The sequence below is a fragment of the Rhinolophus ferrumequinum genome, chromosome 16 (genome assembly GCF_004115265.2).
Source record: "Rhinolophus ferrumequinum isolate MPI-CBG mRhiFer1 chromosome 16, mRhiFer1_v1.p, whole genome shotgun sequence".
NCBI classification, from domain to species: domain Eukaryota; kingdom Metazoa; phylum Chordata; class Mammalia; order Chiroptera; family Rhinolophidae; genus Rhinolophus; species Rhinolophus ferrumequinum.
This window is the reverse complement of record NC_046299.1, coordinates 50,360,572-50,378,572: the sequence shown is the minus strand read 5'-3', so window position 1 is coordinate 50,378,572 and position 18,001 is coordinate 50,360,572. Positions and strand designations below refer to the sequence as shown.

At 39.9% G+C, this 18,001-nt stretch overlaps 1 protein-coding gene across 2 annotated transcripts in view; it reads right to left on the bottom strand.

The window, feature by feature from the left end:
* The window catches only part of MCU (mitochondrial calcium uniporter), a 188,655-nt gene extending 174,999 nt beyond the window's left edge, over nt 1-13,656 (bottom strand). The window contains exon 1 of one of the 2 annotated variants that reach the window (XR_004425322.1): nt 13,425-13,592. Coding sequence is in view for 1 of the 2 variants with exons in the window: in XM_033130739.1 (XP_032986630.1) it covers nt 13,425-13,571 (147 nt within the window). In the remaining variant the exon portion in view is untranslated. Of the gene's footprint in view, nt 1-13,424 lie in introns of both variants that reach the window. The other variant, XM_033130739.1, reaches the window with a different exon arrangement.
* Between the last annotated feature and the right edge of the window lie 4,345 nt (nt 13,657-18,001).

Below are 18,001 nucleotides of genomic sequence, written 5' to 3'. Positions count from 1 at the left end.
AAGGTAAGGCCCTCCTGAGCCTGCTGACGTAGGCACCTCAGCATATAATGCCAAAACAGAGAAGGAAGTCTGAAAAGCTCTGTTTTAGGTCAGTCTTAGTTGCCAGTCAGTTATTACAGTAACTCTTAGAACAAGAGGGCACTTTTTAAAGAATATGAGTTATAACCTAGAAGAAATCCAGAATGGTTATGAGAAACTGAAATATGCATTTTCCCCCCCCAGAGGAAAAAAAGGATTGAATCTTTGATAACCACGTAGTCATCTCATACAGACGTAAAAATGAGACTGAAGCAACAACTCATAAATCCATATTTTAAAAACAGTTTTAATGAAGAGAAACTTTTTTTCACCCCATCTATAGATAGAACCATAATAAACAATGAAGAAATAAGAAATGTTTTTAAAAACTTACAGAGACCCTGGCAATAGAATAGACCCAGACTATCCAGGTTCATTTAGGAACTTCTACTCGTTTCAGAAAAAAACTTTACAAGACTTAGAAATTTGGGTTCATTAAAAAAAAATCTTGCCTAGTCACACAACTCTCTGGTTTAGGAGTTGTTTCAAAATGCTTGACTTATGGCAAAGTGAAACAGAGATCATTCAAAAATAACAACAATAATTTTTTTAAAGCCTGTTCACACACCACTACCTCCTCTCCCCATACCTACACTGTTCATGGGTAAAATAATTCATGGGGGGGAAAAATCATGTGATTTGCAAGAAAAACACAAATAGTGAGAAACAAAAATCATTCTTAATTAGCAATACCATCTCTCCTCCTTTTACCTAATCATTCCTATCCCTCCAAACCCCAAAAAAAATCTCTTCTTTTACTTGAGGTCCATTCAGCACTCCTTCCATGAGAACCACAAGGAAGAAACAGACAGATGAGTTTAATCGTTCTTGAGGCACCAGAATCTATCCAATAAGAAAAAGCAAAGATAATTTAAGTTTTCATTCCAAATAAGTTTTAATATGCTTAAAGTTGAGTCACATTTTTAAGATACTGTGGTGATTCAAACTGCTCAGGTCTCAAGTAATTTAATTAGAATGGGATTTTCACTGTTAATAGCAGATCTGGACAGACTGCATCTTGGGTGCCTAACTCACATTTTCTTCTCAATTTTGGCTTGTGTTCGCCTTGCCTTAGCAACGGTCCTTGGAAAGCATCCCATTTATTAGTGTTTCCCTTGCTGCATCAGCATTTCTGGTTAATGCACGATAGCAATTTGGAGGGACAACCTGAATGAAGCTCTGTACTATATATTTTGCAAAATTTTTCATACCATTATCAAAGATGTTACAAATGAAATTGGGAAGAAAATATATTTTTCAGAGATTGCTTTTTTAAAACAATGACTACAAGGTAAGAATATACACTATCAAGTACAAATATAAGATTTATTATTAAAACAAGTATTTATTTCTCACCAACTACTTGCCTCAAAAAGAAGTAAAACTCCCCTCATTCCTTATTTTCCTTTGCTCCACAAAACCACGACACCATTCAAGAAGAGTCTTTTTCCTATTTAAGACGCATATTCTTTTACAAAATAAAGAAAATGGTCCCAAATTGCAAATTATTCCAAACACAGAAAAAAAAAACAAACAAGAAATAAATGCCAACACGTTCCCATCCACAGCTTATCCGCACTTGAAAAATCCGAGAATTTTAATACAGTAAACCAAGCTTTGGCTGCAGCAATTCAATCCCTCATGAGCTCACTGTATTATAGCAGATGCTGGCCTGTATTTTGCACAAGACATGTTCATCTGTGTAATGAAACATTACCCTTCTCTGCCTTCTCTTGGGAAGTACAAAGGGTTTTCCCAGGAATATGATAAATGAGGACATTCCATACCAAAAAAGGAAACTGGCTATTTTGAAAGTCCAAACAACATTCCTAGTCCAACTTTAAAAATGACATAATATATTTCTCCTTCCTGTCCTCCTCCCTCCCCCTGACAAAAATATTCAGTTAAAAAGATTTTTGATCAACAGGAGAATGGTTAAATATGTGGAATACCATAAAAGTGAAGTATCAAAAAAAAGTTAAAAAGTGAGTGAAGTTTAAATATTTTTGAAAGTATTAAGCAAAAAGGACAAATTGTGTAAGAACACATACAGTGTAATATCTTCTTAAATAAAGTTTAAAGCATGCTTACAATACTATATAAGGCTTATATACACACAGCATAAACACAAGCATGGGAATGGTAGACACCAATTTGAGGAGGATGTTACTTTTGGGAGAGAGGGCAGGAAACAGGTGAGGCAGCAATTATCGTTGTAGTTTTAATTTCTCAAGCTAAAGGAAATCCATTACTCGACTTGTTTTTATAGACATATTTCATAATTTTTTAAAAGACAAGACTTTTTTCCTTGGATGTTTGCCTGAACACAATACAATTTCTTGAAGAACGACCCTCCCGCCCCCCAAAAAAAACAAAGACCTTAGGTGATGGAAGAGCCTTTCTAAGGGAGCCTGCTCGCCAGTAGTTATCTTCTGTCTTTTCTTCCCCGCTAGAGCTGCTACTTTCTGATGCTGGCTATAATACGACCTTCAGATCTGTAACTTAGGGCCCTAGCTTGCCTCTACTTTTAATCTTACCAAGAATTCTCATTTCAGGCAAGAAATCTATTATAGTTCCCTTTCATTTCCCCCCTTTTACTGCTAAAAGCTCCAGCAATCATTAAAAAGAAAGCCATTATATATTTAAAGCTCACCTGACTTTGTGGCACCTTGGCCAAGCTATGAAATTGATTTCATTCTGAATCAAACACCAACGCAGAATGAGAAATTAAAGAAAGTACTGACTGGAGTTCAATTCTCCATCTAATAAATGAATATTCCAAAGTTCTGCAATATGTTATACTACAATTCTGCTTTACCATCTCAACTATGCTTAGACAGCATTTTGTTTTGAAGCTTGTCAGAGCTGGAAATGGAAAAAAAAAAAGATTTCATTTTGTTTGGAATTAAAACAAGAACAAAGAAACAAAACCTAACTATTAACATGCATACATGCATACCCTTAGAATCCCCTCAAAAAAAAAAAAATCAGTACCACCTCTTCTTGATCAGAAAAGTCATTTATCCTGTCTATTCAGGACTTCTAGCACCAGCATTTAAAGATAAGGGAAAGATGGGCAAAAAAAAGAGAGAAACTGACAGACATAAGCTAGTCTTTTCTTTCTTTTATTTACAAAAGAAATAAAATTCCATCAAAAACTTTCAATTTTCTCATTAGGTTTTTAGTACCTCTTCCACTCCAGTCAATCTATCTTTAAATATTTCTTTAAAGTATTCTGACATCTATACTGTGTTTTAAAATGAAAAATGGGTTTTTATCACAGTTGGCCCCTTGCCACAGCCCTGCTTCATGGCAGCTAGCAGAATTCTGGCAGTGTGAGATACAGGATATAGTGGGGGCAGAATGGAAATATAGAAGATTAGTTCCAAAATAAACACCTCCAAAAATCTGTCATCTTTGAAAATATATATATGCAGGGAATCTAGAGTTGGCAGCACCTCTTTCAAATAGTTCATTTCTCTCTTCAGCAGCGCCCAGCCCTTCACCCCTCCCTCTGCTCCCCTACTCAATCCAAATACTTGTCAGGTGAGATGCATTATGTCAATTTCTTCAGTTACTTACAACATAATAGCACTACAGTCTTTTTCATCACTATTTTAACTTAACATTTTACATAGTCCTGATGTTTCAGCACAATCGGTGAACTCTTTTAAGATTATTAGCTGCTGCCTGAGTCAAAGAAAAGTAACTCCTTCTTCATACTTCTAAGACTCCCCTCACTGTAGTATCGAGGCATATAACGTGATCTACACCTCATGATCCACTGGGTAGAAGGATCTAGACAACGGCATCTAAGGCTTTTTAACTCTCTGACTCTCATTTATTCAACACGGACGGAGTGTCTATGTTCTTGACAATGTATTTGGCTCAGTTCACAGAGTCTGGGAGAATAGACCACGATGGGCAACTCATCACTTATTACGGAATCCCACAGTGTACTTACAAAGGAAAACCGACACGTTTCCTGTGTCAGGCTGGCAGGCCACAGCTCAGAATAAACTAATTATTAGAACAGTGCCATCATCGTATACCAGCACTCCAGCATTAACTGCTTTTCCCCTTGTCCCATCTCCACAGCTCTAAGGTCCCCACCACGTCCTCACCTCTTCCCCAACTCCCTCAGCAGTTTGGCTGGGAAAAGTAGACAAAAGAAAAAGATGGGACTAGAGACATAATGACCTGTTGAAGAGGAATGCAGGGTAAACTGTTCATCAATATGATAGAATTATGCAAACTGTCCTGAAAAGGAACTAGAAAGCCATTTTTCTTCACTTTAAGCCCTTGACCTTTTGAGAATAAGCAAATATGTTACACTTGAGTTTATGATTTTTATACAAGCCTCCCAATGAAATAACATAAAAATTATTTATAATGTGCTGCATAAAAGTGGTATGTGTCTTAGGATTAAAGAAGCCCTTTAGGCTAACCTAATGAAGCATCCTTACTTATTAAGACCAAAGAGGTTAAGTCAGTTGCACAAGGTTAAATATTGTTTCCCCGAAAATTAGACCGGGTCTTATATTAATTTTTGCTCCATTAGGGCTTATTTTCAGGGGATGTCTTATTTTTTTCAAGTACAACGATCTACATTTCTTCAAATACAGTTATGTCATCTTCTTCTGGAACATCGTCCTAATGTACTAAATTCGTCCATCTGGCTGACGACCTTAGGTGGAGCTTATTTTCGGGGAAACACGGTAGAAAGTTCATGGAACAGAAAGGAACAGAACCTTGAGCCTAACTCTGTTATACCACATGGCACCTAATCTCTTTAATTACTTTTATGTTGGTGACTGGGACACACACACACACACGCACACACACACACACACACACTCTTTACCACTTCTATCGTTTCATTTATTTACTTCACAAAACTAATAAAAAAATTCTGTGATAGTACAGTGATCCTTTATTCCCATAAGATTTCAAAAGGCTCACTAACTATATTGCAAATACAATCTCTTTTGGTAAAGCAGATATTGTAATGTCTCTAAACAAATTGTCACAGTTATCAAATAAATAGAGACTTGTCTTTGTATTGTAATACCTAGAAGACCGAAGAATATGTGCTTTCTAAGTAAAGCAATCCAGCAAAGTACCTAGTCAATTGAAATGCTAGAGAATAACTCCAAATAACTTGTTCTCAATTGTATTTTTTTTTAATACCTCTCTTGAGAAACTAGGGTGGCAGAAGCAGTATGAATCTCACATCTACATTTCTAATGTGGAAAGAGAGGTTGCTAAACTTTTACTAAGAAAAGGTTTCATGCTTAGGAATGAGCATTTTTGTTTTTTGGTTTTTTAAGATAAGACCATCATATATACAACGTTCAATATTCCCTAAAGGGAATCAAGTCCTACAAAAATGGAAAGTTAAAGAGAACAAAGTCAAAGAAAATTACTCAGAAGTATTCCTCTAATTAATGAACATATTGTTGAGTTTCTGCTTTGGAAGAATATAACATAGAACAAACGCACAAAGACTTGTTGAGTGCTCATCATGCTATGTGAACTTTTTCATACTGCTGTGCAAACCTTCCAGATTCTGACAGTACGGGGGTGGGGAGGGGAAGCAGCAATATGGAGATAAGGTGGGCAACTGATTTCACATAGAAATTTAAAAATCATTTATAAATGAATAAACCACGTCAACACATTTTTATGTATAAAAGTAGAAGCAGAGCATACTTAACTGACTGTAACAAGAAATACACAAATAAAGTTTCAGCGCCCGAGGAATAGAGTCAGGTGGCCTTGGACTAAACTGCCTTTCTACCTGGGACTAGCTGATAGTCCCCATATCCAATCACCAAGTTCTATCAGTTCCTCTTCCTAAATCTCCCTTCTCTCTCTTACCTTTTCTCCATCCCCAGTGCTGCTGGCCTAGTTCAGGCGTCTTATGCCTGATCCATCCCGATGCCCCTTCCTGGCCTCTCTGCCTTTCTGGTCCCATTCTCTCTAATCCAGCCTTCCTACGGTGGCCAGTGCGACCTGCCTAAAAGCGCAGACCTGATCATGTGATTCCCCTACTTGAAATTCTTTGGACACTCACCTATTGACTAGGAGGATTTTTCCAAACTGCGGCTTACATTGTAGAATCAATTTAAGTGGATCCCAACCAGTATTCTTTAACAAAACAGAATAGAAACTACGTATGCTGCATAGATCATAAAAGTATTGATTCATGAAACTTGTCTTAGTTTTACGCACACATTCATATGCTGGGGCATGATATAAAATGTATTTCTACTGTGGACTGAGTTTTAAAAAAACCACTGACCTACATAATAAAATTTCAGTCCTTCACAAGTCCCTTCACAGTCTGATCCCCTCCCAGCGGTTAAGCGGCTCTGGAGCCGGACTGCTTGTGTTGCTATGCCAGGTGTGCCCCTCATTGGCTGTGTGTTCCTGGGCAAATCGCTCACCCAGTCTGAGGTAACCAGCTTCACTATCTGTAAAATGAGAATGATAAACGTCCCTACTCCTAGGGTGTCACAAGAATTAAGTGAGATTATCTCTGGAAAGCACTGCAAACATGTTGCACTTGATAAATACTAATTATTAATGGCATCACTACTACTGTCCAGCCTCACGTCTGGCTATTCTTGCCCATAGTCCAGTGATGACAAACTACTGGCTGTTTCTCCAAAACGTCTTGCTTCCTCATACGGTCATGTCAGATCCTGGTTTTGCCTGGCTTGTGGCCCCCACCTTCCCAGGCCCCCACACATTACCTTGCCTCATACTTCAGCTTAAGCGAGGCCTCCCCTGTGAAACGTTGCCCACCTCTCTCAGGTAGGTCTAGGCAGTGCTCCCACTGAACTGCCACAAGAAAACAAAAGAAAGGCACAGCCAGTTACAGTCTTGTCTGTCCCTGTCGCCTGGCCAGACGACCATCTCAGGGGCATCTGTCTTTCCCAGCACAGCGTCCCACAAAGAGTAAGAGTTCGACAGATGTTTTCGGAATGACTCCAGGTTACTTACCCTTTCTAGGTCCTGGTTTTCTCCTCTGTACAATGGTAGCAGCATTTTGCCTGGGGATTGTCGTGTAGTACACCATACAATGTTATCAAAGTGTCTGCCATAGAAACAATGCTCAGTAATGATCAGATCTACTAGAATCCTAAACTAAATTACAAAGATTCCTAAGAAGCATACCTTAGCCCCTTATCACTAATACCTGGAGGGGAGGGGAGAGAAACAGATTTATGAAAAGTTGTCAAGGGGAAGCATGGTGAGATCTCTTGGAAGAAAACTGCAGTAGATGCTGGAGAAAGAAACATGGCTGAAAGAGCAGAAGATGAAAGAGAAGGAGGATCCACACTGACGTCCAGCATGGTACGGCTTTAATTCTGGCCAGACGGAGGCTAAATCTCAGCTCCAAAATATTTGTCTTCTCCATTTTTGCATCCCGAGCATTAAAACAGTATATGACACTTAAGAAGAAGTGAATCTATCCCACCCTCAATTTCCGCATATATAAAACTAGGACAATAATACTTCTCAGAGGCATATGCTGGGAGTTAAACAAGGTAACAATGCCCTCAAACCTTAGACGCTTTCTTCTGTGTCTACTCCTGGGTCTGTACAGGTCAGGACAGGACGTTCATGCTAACCTATCTGCTTTCCTGTTATTTGACAAATTATCAGTCACATTAACTTTCTCTAAAGTGTAAAGCAGACATTAATATTCTTAAACAGCCTGTAACATCACTTACTATAGATAAACATTAACTCCAAAGCAGCCCAGTCTTAGAAGGCAAAAAAAAAAAAAAAAAGAGAGAGAGAGTTTAAAGGATGGTATAACCCTATAAGCAGCACAGTGTTAAGTCTTTATGTTTGGGACTGTCCTCTGGACAGCCACAAACACTAATGGGCTCTGCAGCAATTTTCTGGTGATTATTACAAGAGCTAAACAATAAAGTGGGCAACAAATAGTAAGAAAAAAATATGTAAAAACAAAAAACTTTAGTAGCAAAACATAAAGGGTAAACACCTCACTCTTCTGGATTAATACATATTATCAATGCCCTTAAACAACCTTTGGAAAAGGCTCTTATTTTTGAGATGTCAAAATGCAATATCATATTATCCAATTATTCCAGAATTGCATTAGAAAAAAGTTTGGGCATGCTATTAGACCCACGTGGTGTGGTAATTTACCAAGCTATATTTTTATCAATACGAAAAATTCAAGCTTGTACGCAGTTTATGGGTCAATAATTCACTAAACTTATTAAAATTGCTTTGCTTGAAGTGAACTTTAATTTTTACGCAGGCTGTCTCATTGCAAGCATTTAACAAAGTGCAGTGAAATAAATAGATTGTTCCTCTTCTGTGTTCAACCTGAAGAATATAGGTTTTTAACAGGTATCATCAAATCAAGCTTGATCTAAATCAGGGAGCAATTATTCAAGACTGAGTTTGAGTGTACGTATTTACTGGAAGAATTTGACCCCAATTCACTTTCAAAAACCAGTCTCAGCTTAATCGTTTTTAAAATGCAGCACAGAATTGTGTAATTTTGTAGGAAAAGAACTGAATGGGAAAACCAGCAGATGTGTGAGACATTTTCAGCTCTGTAGTAACTTGCTAGGCTACTAAGGAAAAGGCCATTTCAACACTCTTGCATTCTTGTTTCCTTAACCTAAGATCTTTCAGAGCTCTAAATGTTAGGTTTCTTTTAAGTATGCGTCTTCCATTACAACATCTTAGTTTTTCTAATAATAAGTTATTCCTGTAATTCTAATATATCTATGAGCCATGGTATGGTATCAATCAAAAACAGAATATGGGATTCCCTTATATTGAGTAGCTATCTTGAGATCTTAAAAGGTAATCTTGCCCTTAATCTCAGAAAAACAAACAGAAATTTTTAAGAAAACCCACGGGACGTAAAGCTAGAATACAAAAAGAAAGAAAAGCAACATCTCAGCAGTTATTCAGATAACGGCACCAATGAAGTCCTACAGCAGATGAGCACGACCATTCCTTGATTTTAACTTCACACAGGAGGCAGCCCCCAAACCGAAAATGATTCACAGTCAGTTTTTGCCTTTGATACACCATTTTTGATGCAGCATTTTCTATTTAGATTTCTTCCTGGAGTAGACTTCCATGAAGTATATAGAGACCCTTGGGACTCAGAAAAGCTCAAATAATCAGAATTTGTTGAATAAATCCAAATGGACTCATCCAAATGTTTTGTGGGGTTCAAAATAAGCAAGATTTTGAGATTAAAAAAAAAAGGATGTTTGCTTCCTTAAAAACAAGTCTACTCTAAGCGGAACCCTCAAAAGTTTAATGTTATAGTAGACTAAAACAACAACAAATCTAGAATCAGATTTAAACATATATTTCTAATAATCTGGGTATTTATTATACTTCTGCTGGCTCTGGTACCACTGTAGAGCTAATCCAATGATACCAACTCTCTCCATTAGTCCACCATAAAGAAGCATAATATACAACCAAAGACAACAATGGCAATACCAACCTTAAAGCAATTACCCAAGTGAGGCTACGGAAGCAACAGGCCATTGAACACATCAAACCAGGGGAGGGGAAAGAGTGTACCTTTTCATTGACAAGCAGACAAACAGGTGCATATTCAATTACTGCTTGTCTGAGGTCACCTATGTACCCAGCACTGTGCTGGAGTTGATGAGAGACAGAAAGGTAATGAGATACACAATCTTTGCCTTATCTTTTCAGTAAGATAAGATACCACAAACATTCAGAGAACAAGACAAGTCAGTGTCAATCTGTGTCCTGAAAATAACAAATCCTATCAGAATTCAGAGAGGACAAAATAGAATAGAAAGCAACTAAGAGCCAAGAACTGCACCCATCAAGATTCAGACCAGGACTTCTTCTTGAACCCACCTCCATTTAAAAGAATTTTAATCCCAGATGTCATTCACCACAAGCATAACCTAACAAGTCCCTTTCCTCAGTCCCCATTAGGTTTGTTTCCTCATCTGCAAAGTAAGGATGTGAGATTCAAAGAGGAATCGAAGGTCAGAGTCTCTAACCTGAATTGGACCTCAGAGGTTAAAGGAGTGATTAAGACTGAAATTCAGATACGAGGACTGCATAAACATTTACTTTGGTATGGAAACATAGGACACTGCGGTACATACAGGGGAGTATTTGTGCTGGAGTGGCTCTGGCAAAGTAAGACTGGGCCAGACCATGAGGAACCCAATCAAAGAACTGGGACTTTCCTCTGTGTCAGGCAATGTAACCTCTGTCAAAACTTTCAGGTTAAACTAAAGTGATATCTCTGCCAAAGAACTACAATGTGTAAAGTAGAGAGGGATAGCCACAAACTATACTAACAGTTCAATGACAGAATTAAGTAAACTTGAGATTTAGTAACTCAGCATAGCTGTTGACCGCTAGGAAATGCCAACAGTCAAGCTGTCATAATCAGAGGCGAAACAGTTTGATTTAGCAAAAGAATTACACAGCTCACAATGAAAGGCAGTTCCCCCCTTTAAAGAATCATCCTTGAAAATAGCAGCCACTTTCACTAACCACACAGAAAGGCATGAGACAAACATTTTGTATCAGTCTTAGTTACAGTTGCAAGCTGGGAAGCAATCACAGGCTCTTCACATTCCAGGAAAAATTACACTAAATGGTGCTAAAAATATTGAATAGGCCCCTACACAGTTACTCCTATCTACTCAATTGAATAATGTTTTAATGGCGGGGAGTTATATTTTATAACTTTGCAATCACATTTACCAATTAACTGAACTGCTTTGTTTTGGACTCATTCTCCAAATTGGGAGTAGATGGATTTCAAAAAACATGCCTCTTCAGCAGAAAGTTAACCGGTACTGTAATTGGTTATGCCTCCTCCCGGCTCTACTTTACCATACCTACTATAGCAGAACAAAAGTGGCACAAGCTGGACTTGTGATCTAGCTCAATGCAGAGTGCCATCTGCTGCACATACACAGGATGTCTCATGTGCAAGATTCAATCTTAGTGTCTCTCAGGGACCTTTATAAGAGCAAGTTGTTTGTTCCCATATCTGCCTACCACATTTGCCTCATACCAACATCTACTTATAGAAAAATTCCCATTCATAGGGTTTTGAAATACCAGTACTTTCCTAATAAGCAACAGCTTACGGGAAGGACAGAGATGGAAGGAGCAATTGCACTTTATAATAAGAACACAATAAGGGAGTCAAAATATCTGGATTGGTGGAAGTCCTAAAACTGTTGCGTATTAGCTGTGTAATCCTAACCAAGTCTCTCCTGTTCTGGGTCTCAATTTCAGGCATAAAATGTCAAGAGTTACACAAATCTCGCAGATACCTTTCTAAGAGAGTCTTGTGAGGAATCATAAGAGTAACAGATGGAGGCAGCTGTGTACATGATAGCTTCAGAGAAATCGCAGAAAAAGGGGGAAAAAAAACCTCTTTACGTATTTTAAATAATCAGGTACAATTTTTTCAAAATCTTACAACTTTCAGTCCATTTACAAGTCATCATTCCCGTAACACTTCTGCCCTTCAAAAATAACACTTTAATTGTGCTTTCAGTTGCAAATTCAGCACATCACTTTCACCCACCCCGGAATAGCCCAAATGAACACTTTCATGAAGTACCCACACAAGGAAGACACTCACAGCCTAACAGATCCGCATAGGGGAAAACACACAAGGCACAAATTTAAAAACGCTAAGTGAATACCACGCTCAAAGTCTTAAAAACAAACTGTGCAAAGTCAGAAGATGTATTATCAAAATGCATAGATAAAGACAACTTGGGAAGCCTTTAAAATGCTTGAGGGAGAGGGGAATACAATCAGATTTTTGGGCGGCCTTATATTTTTAAGAGAACAAAACAAGTAACTGGAGGCTATGAAACAGGCAGATCTACAATGAACTGTGGAAAAGCATGGCTCTCACCCAAAAGCTTCAGCAGAACACTATGTCAGTATGCCAAGTAGGAAGAAGTACCATTTTTTCACAAGAATAAGGATAGGGTCCATACCTATGACTAATAATGACAACAACAACTTGCGCTGCCAGAGCATTCGTTCTTTTCATAGTTCTTTCACTTCATTTTACGCTGTCATGGGTCTTGGGGCACCCTCTCTGAAAGCCTCCAGTTCAGTTTCCTCTCCAGAGCTTTGTAATCAGAACAAGACCAGTGGATGGATTTGTTGAGGGCTGCAGGTACCAGTTGCTTCTATCAGGCTGTCTGCAGTGCTTCTCTCATTACCAAGCTACACAACTTCGCCCTAGGAAACAAAACCTACACTCTTTCTCTCGTTGTTGGCCAGAGACCAACACATATGTGTCTAGAAAGTCCAACGGAAAAGAACCTGCTGACTTGTGTGGTCAAGAACTTCAAGTTGATGTCTTGCAACTGAAAAGAAAAAAAATCACACACACACACACACACACACACACACACACACACACACGACAAGGCTGTTCAAAAAAAACTCGCGACTGACCATTGCCAGCCAGTGAAACCCAGCAATACCTGGTGAACACAACCACCAAACCCCAGCCTCCGTGAACAACTTCGCACGTTCGCGTCCCCTCTGCCTGCCCCCCACGCCTCCTCCCTCGGGCACGCGTGGACATGATCGTAAACCGGCCCTCCGAAAGGACCGCCGAGGACCTCTCAGGACCTCCGGGGATGGAGCTTCCTCCCGCCTGAAGCAATGCAGCATCCCTCGCAAGGGAGCTGCTCCTGTGCCCGCAGCCGCAGGCAGGCACAGGCGGGGATAAAGTTTGATCTCCCTGCTCGCCCACCCCCACAGGGCCGGGAGAGGCCCCGGGAGCGAGCCGGCAGGGTCCGGGGTGCTCTCCGGGGACAGTTCACAGAAGCGCGGCACGGCCGCTCTCCTGACACACACACGGCGGCCGCGTCAACTCAGGACACCCAACGCACCCAGAGGAGGAGGGAAGGGGGACAACTTGCTCGGGGCTCCGTTCGGGAGACTCGGGGCAGAGCTGTTAAGAAAGAAGGAGGGAGGGACCGCGATCGGGGGCGGGTCAGTGAGAGGTTCTAGTCCCGTGCCGTCCCCGCCCTGGTGTCCCCAGTCCTGCGGGAACATCCCGCCGTCGCCCCTCCTCCTCCTCCTCTCGGCTTCCTCCGCTCTCCCTCCCTTCCTGGTCGCCGCCGCAGGCGCCTGAAGGGCACGGCGGCTCCTCGCTGCCCGGCAACCTCGGGAGCGGCCGCCGAGTTGAGGTAACTCGCCAGCTGCCCCGGCGGCCTGCCTGCCGGAGGCTCCCACACGCCAGCGCCGCCCCGCCCTCCCCGGAGCCGCCGGGCGCGCTCACTCACCGTCCGGTGGTGCTGCTGCTGCCGGTGGCGGCTAACGCCCAGCCCGGGGAAGCAGCCGGCAGTCAGTGCTCCGCAGCCGCTGGCGCCCCCGCCGCCGCCCCGGGAGGAGAGGAGCAGCAGGAGCGATCTACCTGCGGCGGCCGCCATCTCTCAACTGGAAACGGCGCCGACCCAGGCAGCGCAGCGGACGGCCGGGGCGGAGCTGAGACCCGCCACTCACCGGCGCCGGACCAACTGCAGCCTTTGACTGAGTTGATAAGGCGGGGCTTCCTGCAAGGTCCAATCGTCAGGCGGGAGAACCCCACTTGAGGCTGCCTGTCACTTCCAGAGTTACCTATTGTGGGACATAGTCAATTACGGGCAAATTCTCGGGAACTGGTAATTGGCACCCGAGCCCCTCAGAAGAGCAGCAGTAGAGATGGCATGTTCGATTCGGCTAACCTGCTCCAAGGATAGAGCTATGATAAGGATAACTTGGGAAATAGTCGTTTGTGCAAAGCTTTGTACTTCGTGAGTGTTCTAAGTTGGCAAAATAGGTACCAAATTAATAATCATTAACTAGGTATGCTTGGAATCTCAACGACACGCCTAGAATTATCATTCAGAACTTATGGCATTTGGATATGCTGAAATTAACCCTACATCATGGGGTGACCTAATGACTGTGATAAATAGCATAGTATGGGAGGAGTAGAATCGAAGTCCCAGAATGAGTACATGCTATCAGAGTGAATTAACAGCCCTGTATTTATTTCAAATACTCAATTAATTTTTATAGTAATTTTATACTGATAGCAATTTTATACTGATATTCTGATATTACACGGTCCAGAAGCAACACTCTCTATTCTCTTACTATCTTTGACCTTCTGTGCTCTTACTGAACTATAGAAACAGAACATGTTGGTAATGTAAGAAAAATCATGTAAAGGTTATTTTAATAAATTTTCATAATTTACTTAAACTAGACATTAGAATACACTTTGTAATAATTCTTGATCACTTTCTCTTGGAAAATACTTCTTTCCATGAGAAACAAGTTTATACTGAGAACTCATTAAAGACTGAAAGAAACATTTGGGGTTCCTGAATTTCCTTAGAAGAGGATTTTCTTTGCTGTCTGTTTCTTATTGTGAGCTAATTAATTCTCACACCTCTTTTTTTAAAATCTGGAGCAGAAAAACAGTTTGGTAAGCAAATAAAAGTATTATTCTAAGTTTTGCAAAACATCTTTGTAGTGTAGCCTCAGATGGTAAAGAAACAAATAACAAAACACACAGAGACAATTTTATTCTATCTCCTGTTCTAATAATATTCTTTCAAACTTGACTGAAATGGTACTCTTTTGGTCAAGAGTAGATAAATAATGAAGTGGAGCTTTTGGTTTGCTTAATCCTTCCACCCCATCCCAGAACAGTAAAGTGATTGGCTTCTCTAGGAAAGACTATTATGCCACTCACCCAAAAGGTATTTATTTATTGCTCAACAGTGAAACCTGAGAGCTCAGAAATGTGATAAGCCCCCCCACCCCACCCCACCCACCCCCCAATTCAACAGCTGCACACACTAATCCCCCTAGTCGGAAATCTGTGACATTCCTGGAACAACTGCACTTACAGTCATTTTCTACCCATCTATATTTATCCCATCTGCATTTTATGTATTTAGCCACACCATGCCATTTCCCCTTCTCTCTCTCTTGTTTCTTCACACCTTCTTACTAGGCTTACCATGGATTTCGGTTTGTTTTTATTTCCTGTGCCTTCACCAAATCTGGCTGTGCATCATGATTGTATCCTCCATCTCCATTTTACACTTCGAGAAATTCTCCTGACATTGCCTTTCCTCTATTGTTCCAAGTATGAAAATTAGACTTTCATCCTGCAGTACTGAGATTCAGTTCTGTGCATTTTCAAGAGAACCACAATAAATAGGACTTTATTTTTAAGTGCATAAACCTGAAACTGGAGGGATTACCAAAATTTTCTTTTATCTACCAAGATGAAACTGCAGGTAGGCTGTGTAATTTGAGGATCCATTGACTAAACTGAATTCTAATAATCCAGGGCTAGAAATTAATCTAAGTAAATGTTAATTATCTCTTCACAAAGAAGATATTTTCCATAGCTACAAAGGACATATCAGCTGGTTGGTCAGGCCCCATAAAAAGAAACTATAGATAGCTAACAGAAAGTCATCGTCATACCTAAAAAAAAAAAAAAAAAAAAAAAAAATTATATATGAAGAGAAATTATATATGAAGGGCAAAGGAATTAATATTCATTGACTACCTGCTAGGTCAGACACTGTGCTGACCATTCTAGCGATATTACATTTCTAAAGGAAGGCACAGTAACAAGAAAAAACTGAAAAACATCGTAACTTTTGAGAGTAAAAAGTTGAAGGAAACCTAAACGTCTTTCAATAGGGAGTTGGTTAAACTAGACAATAACCCTATAACAGAATATCATGCAACCATTAAAAATGAATTATCGCATCTATATTTTAAAAATGTAATAATACAGTATAGAGGATCTGTTTAAACGTTATATATATGTATAATTTAGATATAGATAGATAGATAGATAGATAGATAGATAGATAGATAGATAGATAGATAGATAGATAGATAGATGATAGATAGATAGATAAATACTTCTGGAAGAATAAACAAGAAACCATGTTAACTCTGGGGAGTTTTAAGGGATAGCCACCCTTTTGAATGGTTTAACTTCTTTCCACCTGCATGTTATTTTTATAATTGTAAAAACATGGTCACTGAAACCTACGTGGGTGCAGAATTGTTTTCTGTGCCAAGTTTTAAAACAAGTTGATCTTTTCTTCAGCTAAAACTAATCAGAACAGATTTCCTGAAGCATGAAATCCTAACTAGGTTCCCTACTAAAATATACACTGAAGCCAGCTCCCAAGGATGACTCAACTCAATGGAGTATTTGCCTAAGCATCCCAGAATAACCTGGGAAGGTAATGCACACAGTTCATTGACAAGAGCAAGAAAACATGAAAAGGATCTCCTTAGAGGTCTGGGGACTGTTTTTCATGGTTCACTGATAATGTGACTTATTATCCAAGTGAGATCAGCAATTCTTAAAGATTAGGAAAAAAATATATGAAGAAGAAACACAAGAGGAAAGAGTTTAGCCTTCAAATATTTATCATGATCCACAGCCTAGCTCTGTTCTCTAGCTATTTGGCTTCAGTATTTTACCAGATGTCATTATTCCTATTTCTGTACACCTACCCATCTGCAGTCATCTCCCCAACATTACCACTCACTTGCCCATGACTTCCTAGTTTCTGTGATCTTTTATGTCCTTTTCCTGTCAGCTTCTCGCGATCATAAATATCAGTCGTAAATATTTCTAGTAAATGTAGCAGAGAAGGGCTCAACTACCCTTAAACCCCATATCTTTTCTTTTCCTTACCTATGTCTAGTCTCATTTCATCACACACACATACACACACACACACACACACATTTTCCTTCCTCGTTTTTGTTTCCTTTTCTTCTCCCAATACTCCCAACCCCCTAACTCTAATATAGACTGCAGCCTCACACTGAATCATTTACATACTTTATGCACATAATTTACTAGATATATTCACATACTCCCTCTTAAAATTTTTGTGTGGCAGCAGTCTCATGCCCTGGCCTCCAAGGACGACTTACTCCGTATTCATTTTATAACTCAGTGACCCTGTGATCTAACATTCTTTTAGGTCAGGAACATCCAATCTGCAAGTGTTTTTTTGTGTGTTTTTTTTTTCTGTCAAGAGCACACCAGGAAAACATTGACTTGAGAAGAGCAAGTCTTGTTCAGATAGGACGGTCTTTGTTCATGTTTCTCAGGATCTGAGAAGTTGGCAACAAACTTTATCGCTGCCTTTTTTTGTGTTGGATTCGCTCGTAGCCTACAATGGCCTTTGCTATTTACTAGACCTTTGGAGTCAAGAAGTCTTTTCTCTCTATCTGAAGTGATTCAAAGGGGCAGGACACTAATTTCACACTCTAATAAACCACAACTCCTAAGTGTATAGAAATTCAGCACACCTTGTTATGGAACCCAACACCATCCATTCCAAAGGATTCAAAAGTACCAAAAAATCGTAAGAACTTTCTCTCACAAACCTGAATTATTAAAAAAAAAAAAAAATCCAAATCAGTAGAGTGTTCCCCTCTCTCAGCACTGTCCAGGTATTTATTACGCATACCCTGACCATGCCCTGACCTTCCACCTCCAACTCTTTGCTCCTACTGTCCCCATAAGCACCTGCTCTACTCTTTTGAAGACCAGCCTGGCGTCCTCTGAGAATACATTTCCAGGTAAAACTAAACTCTCATAATTTGTTGTTTGATTTTCTATCATAGTACTTTGGTTCTTGATGTGAGCTGATCTGGCCATGAGGTCTGCCATAGCTCTTTATTACCAGACCTATTTGATTAGATTCAGCTGTCTGGCTGGGCCACAGTCCTTTTCTTCTCTCACTTTCTATGTGCATTTTCTATCAAAATTAATTATGTTACTATTTTTCTCCTACTGAGATCTTCCTGAGTG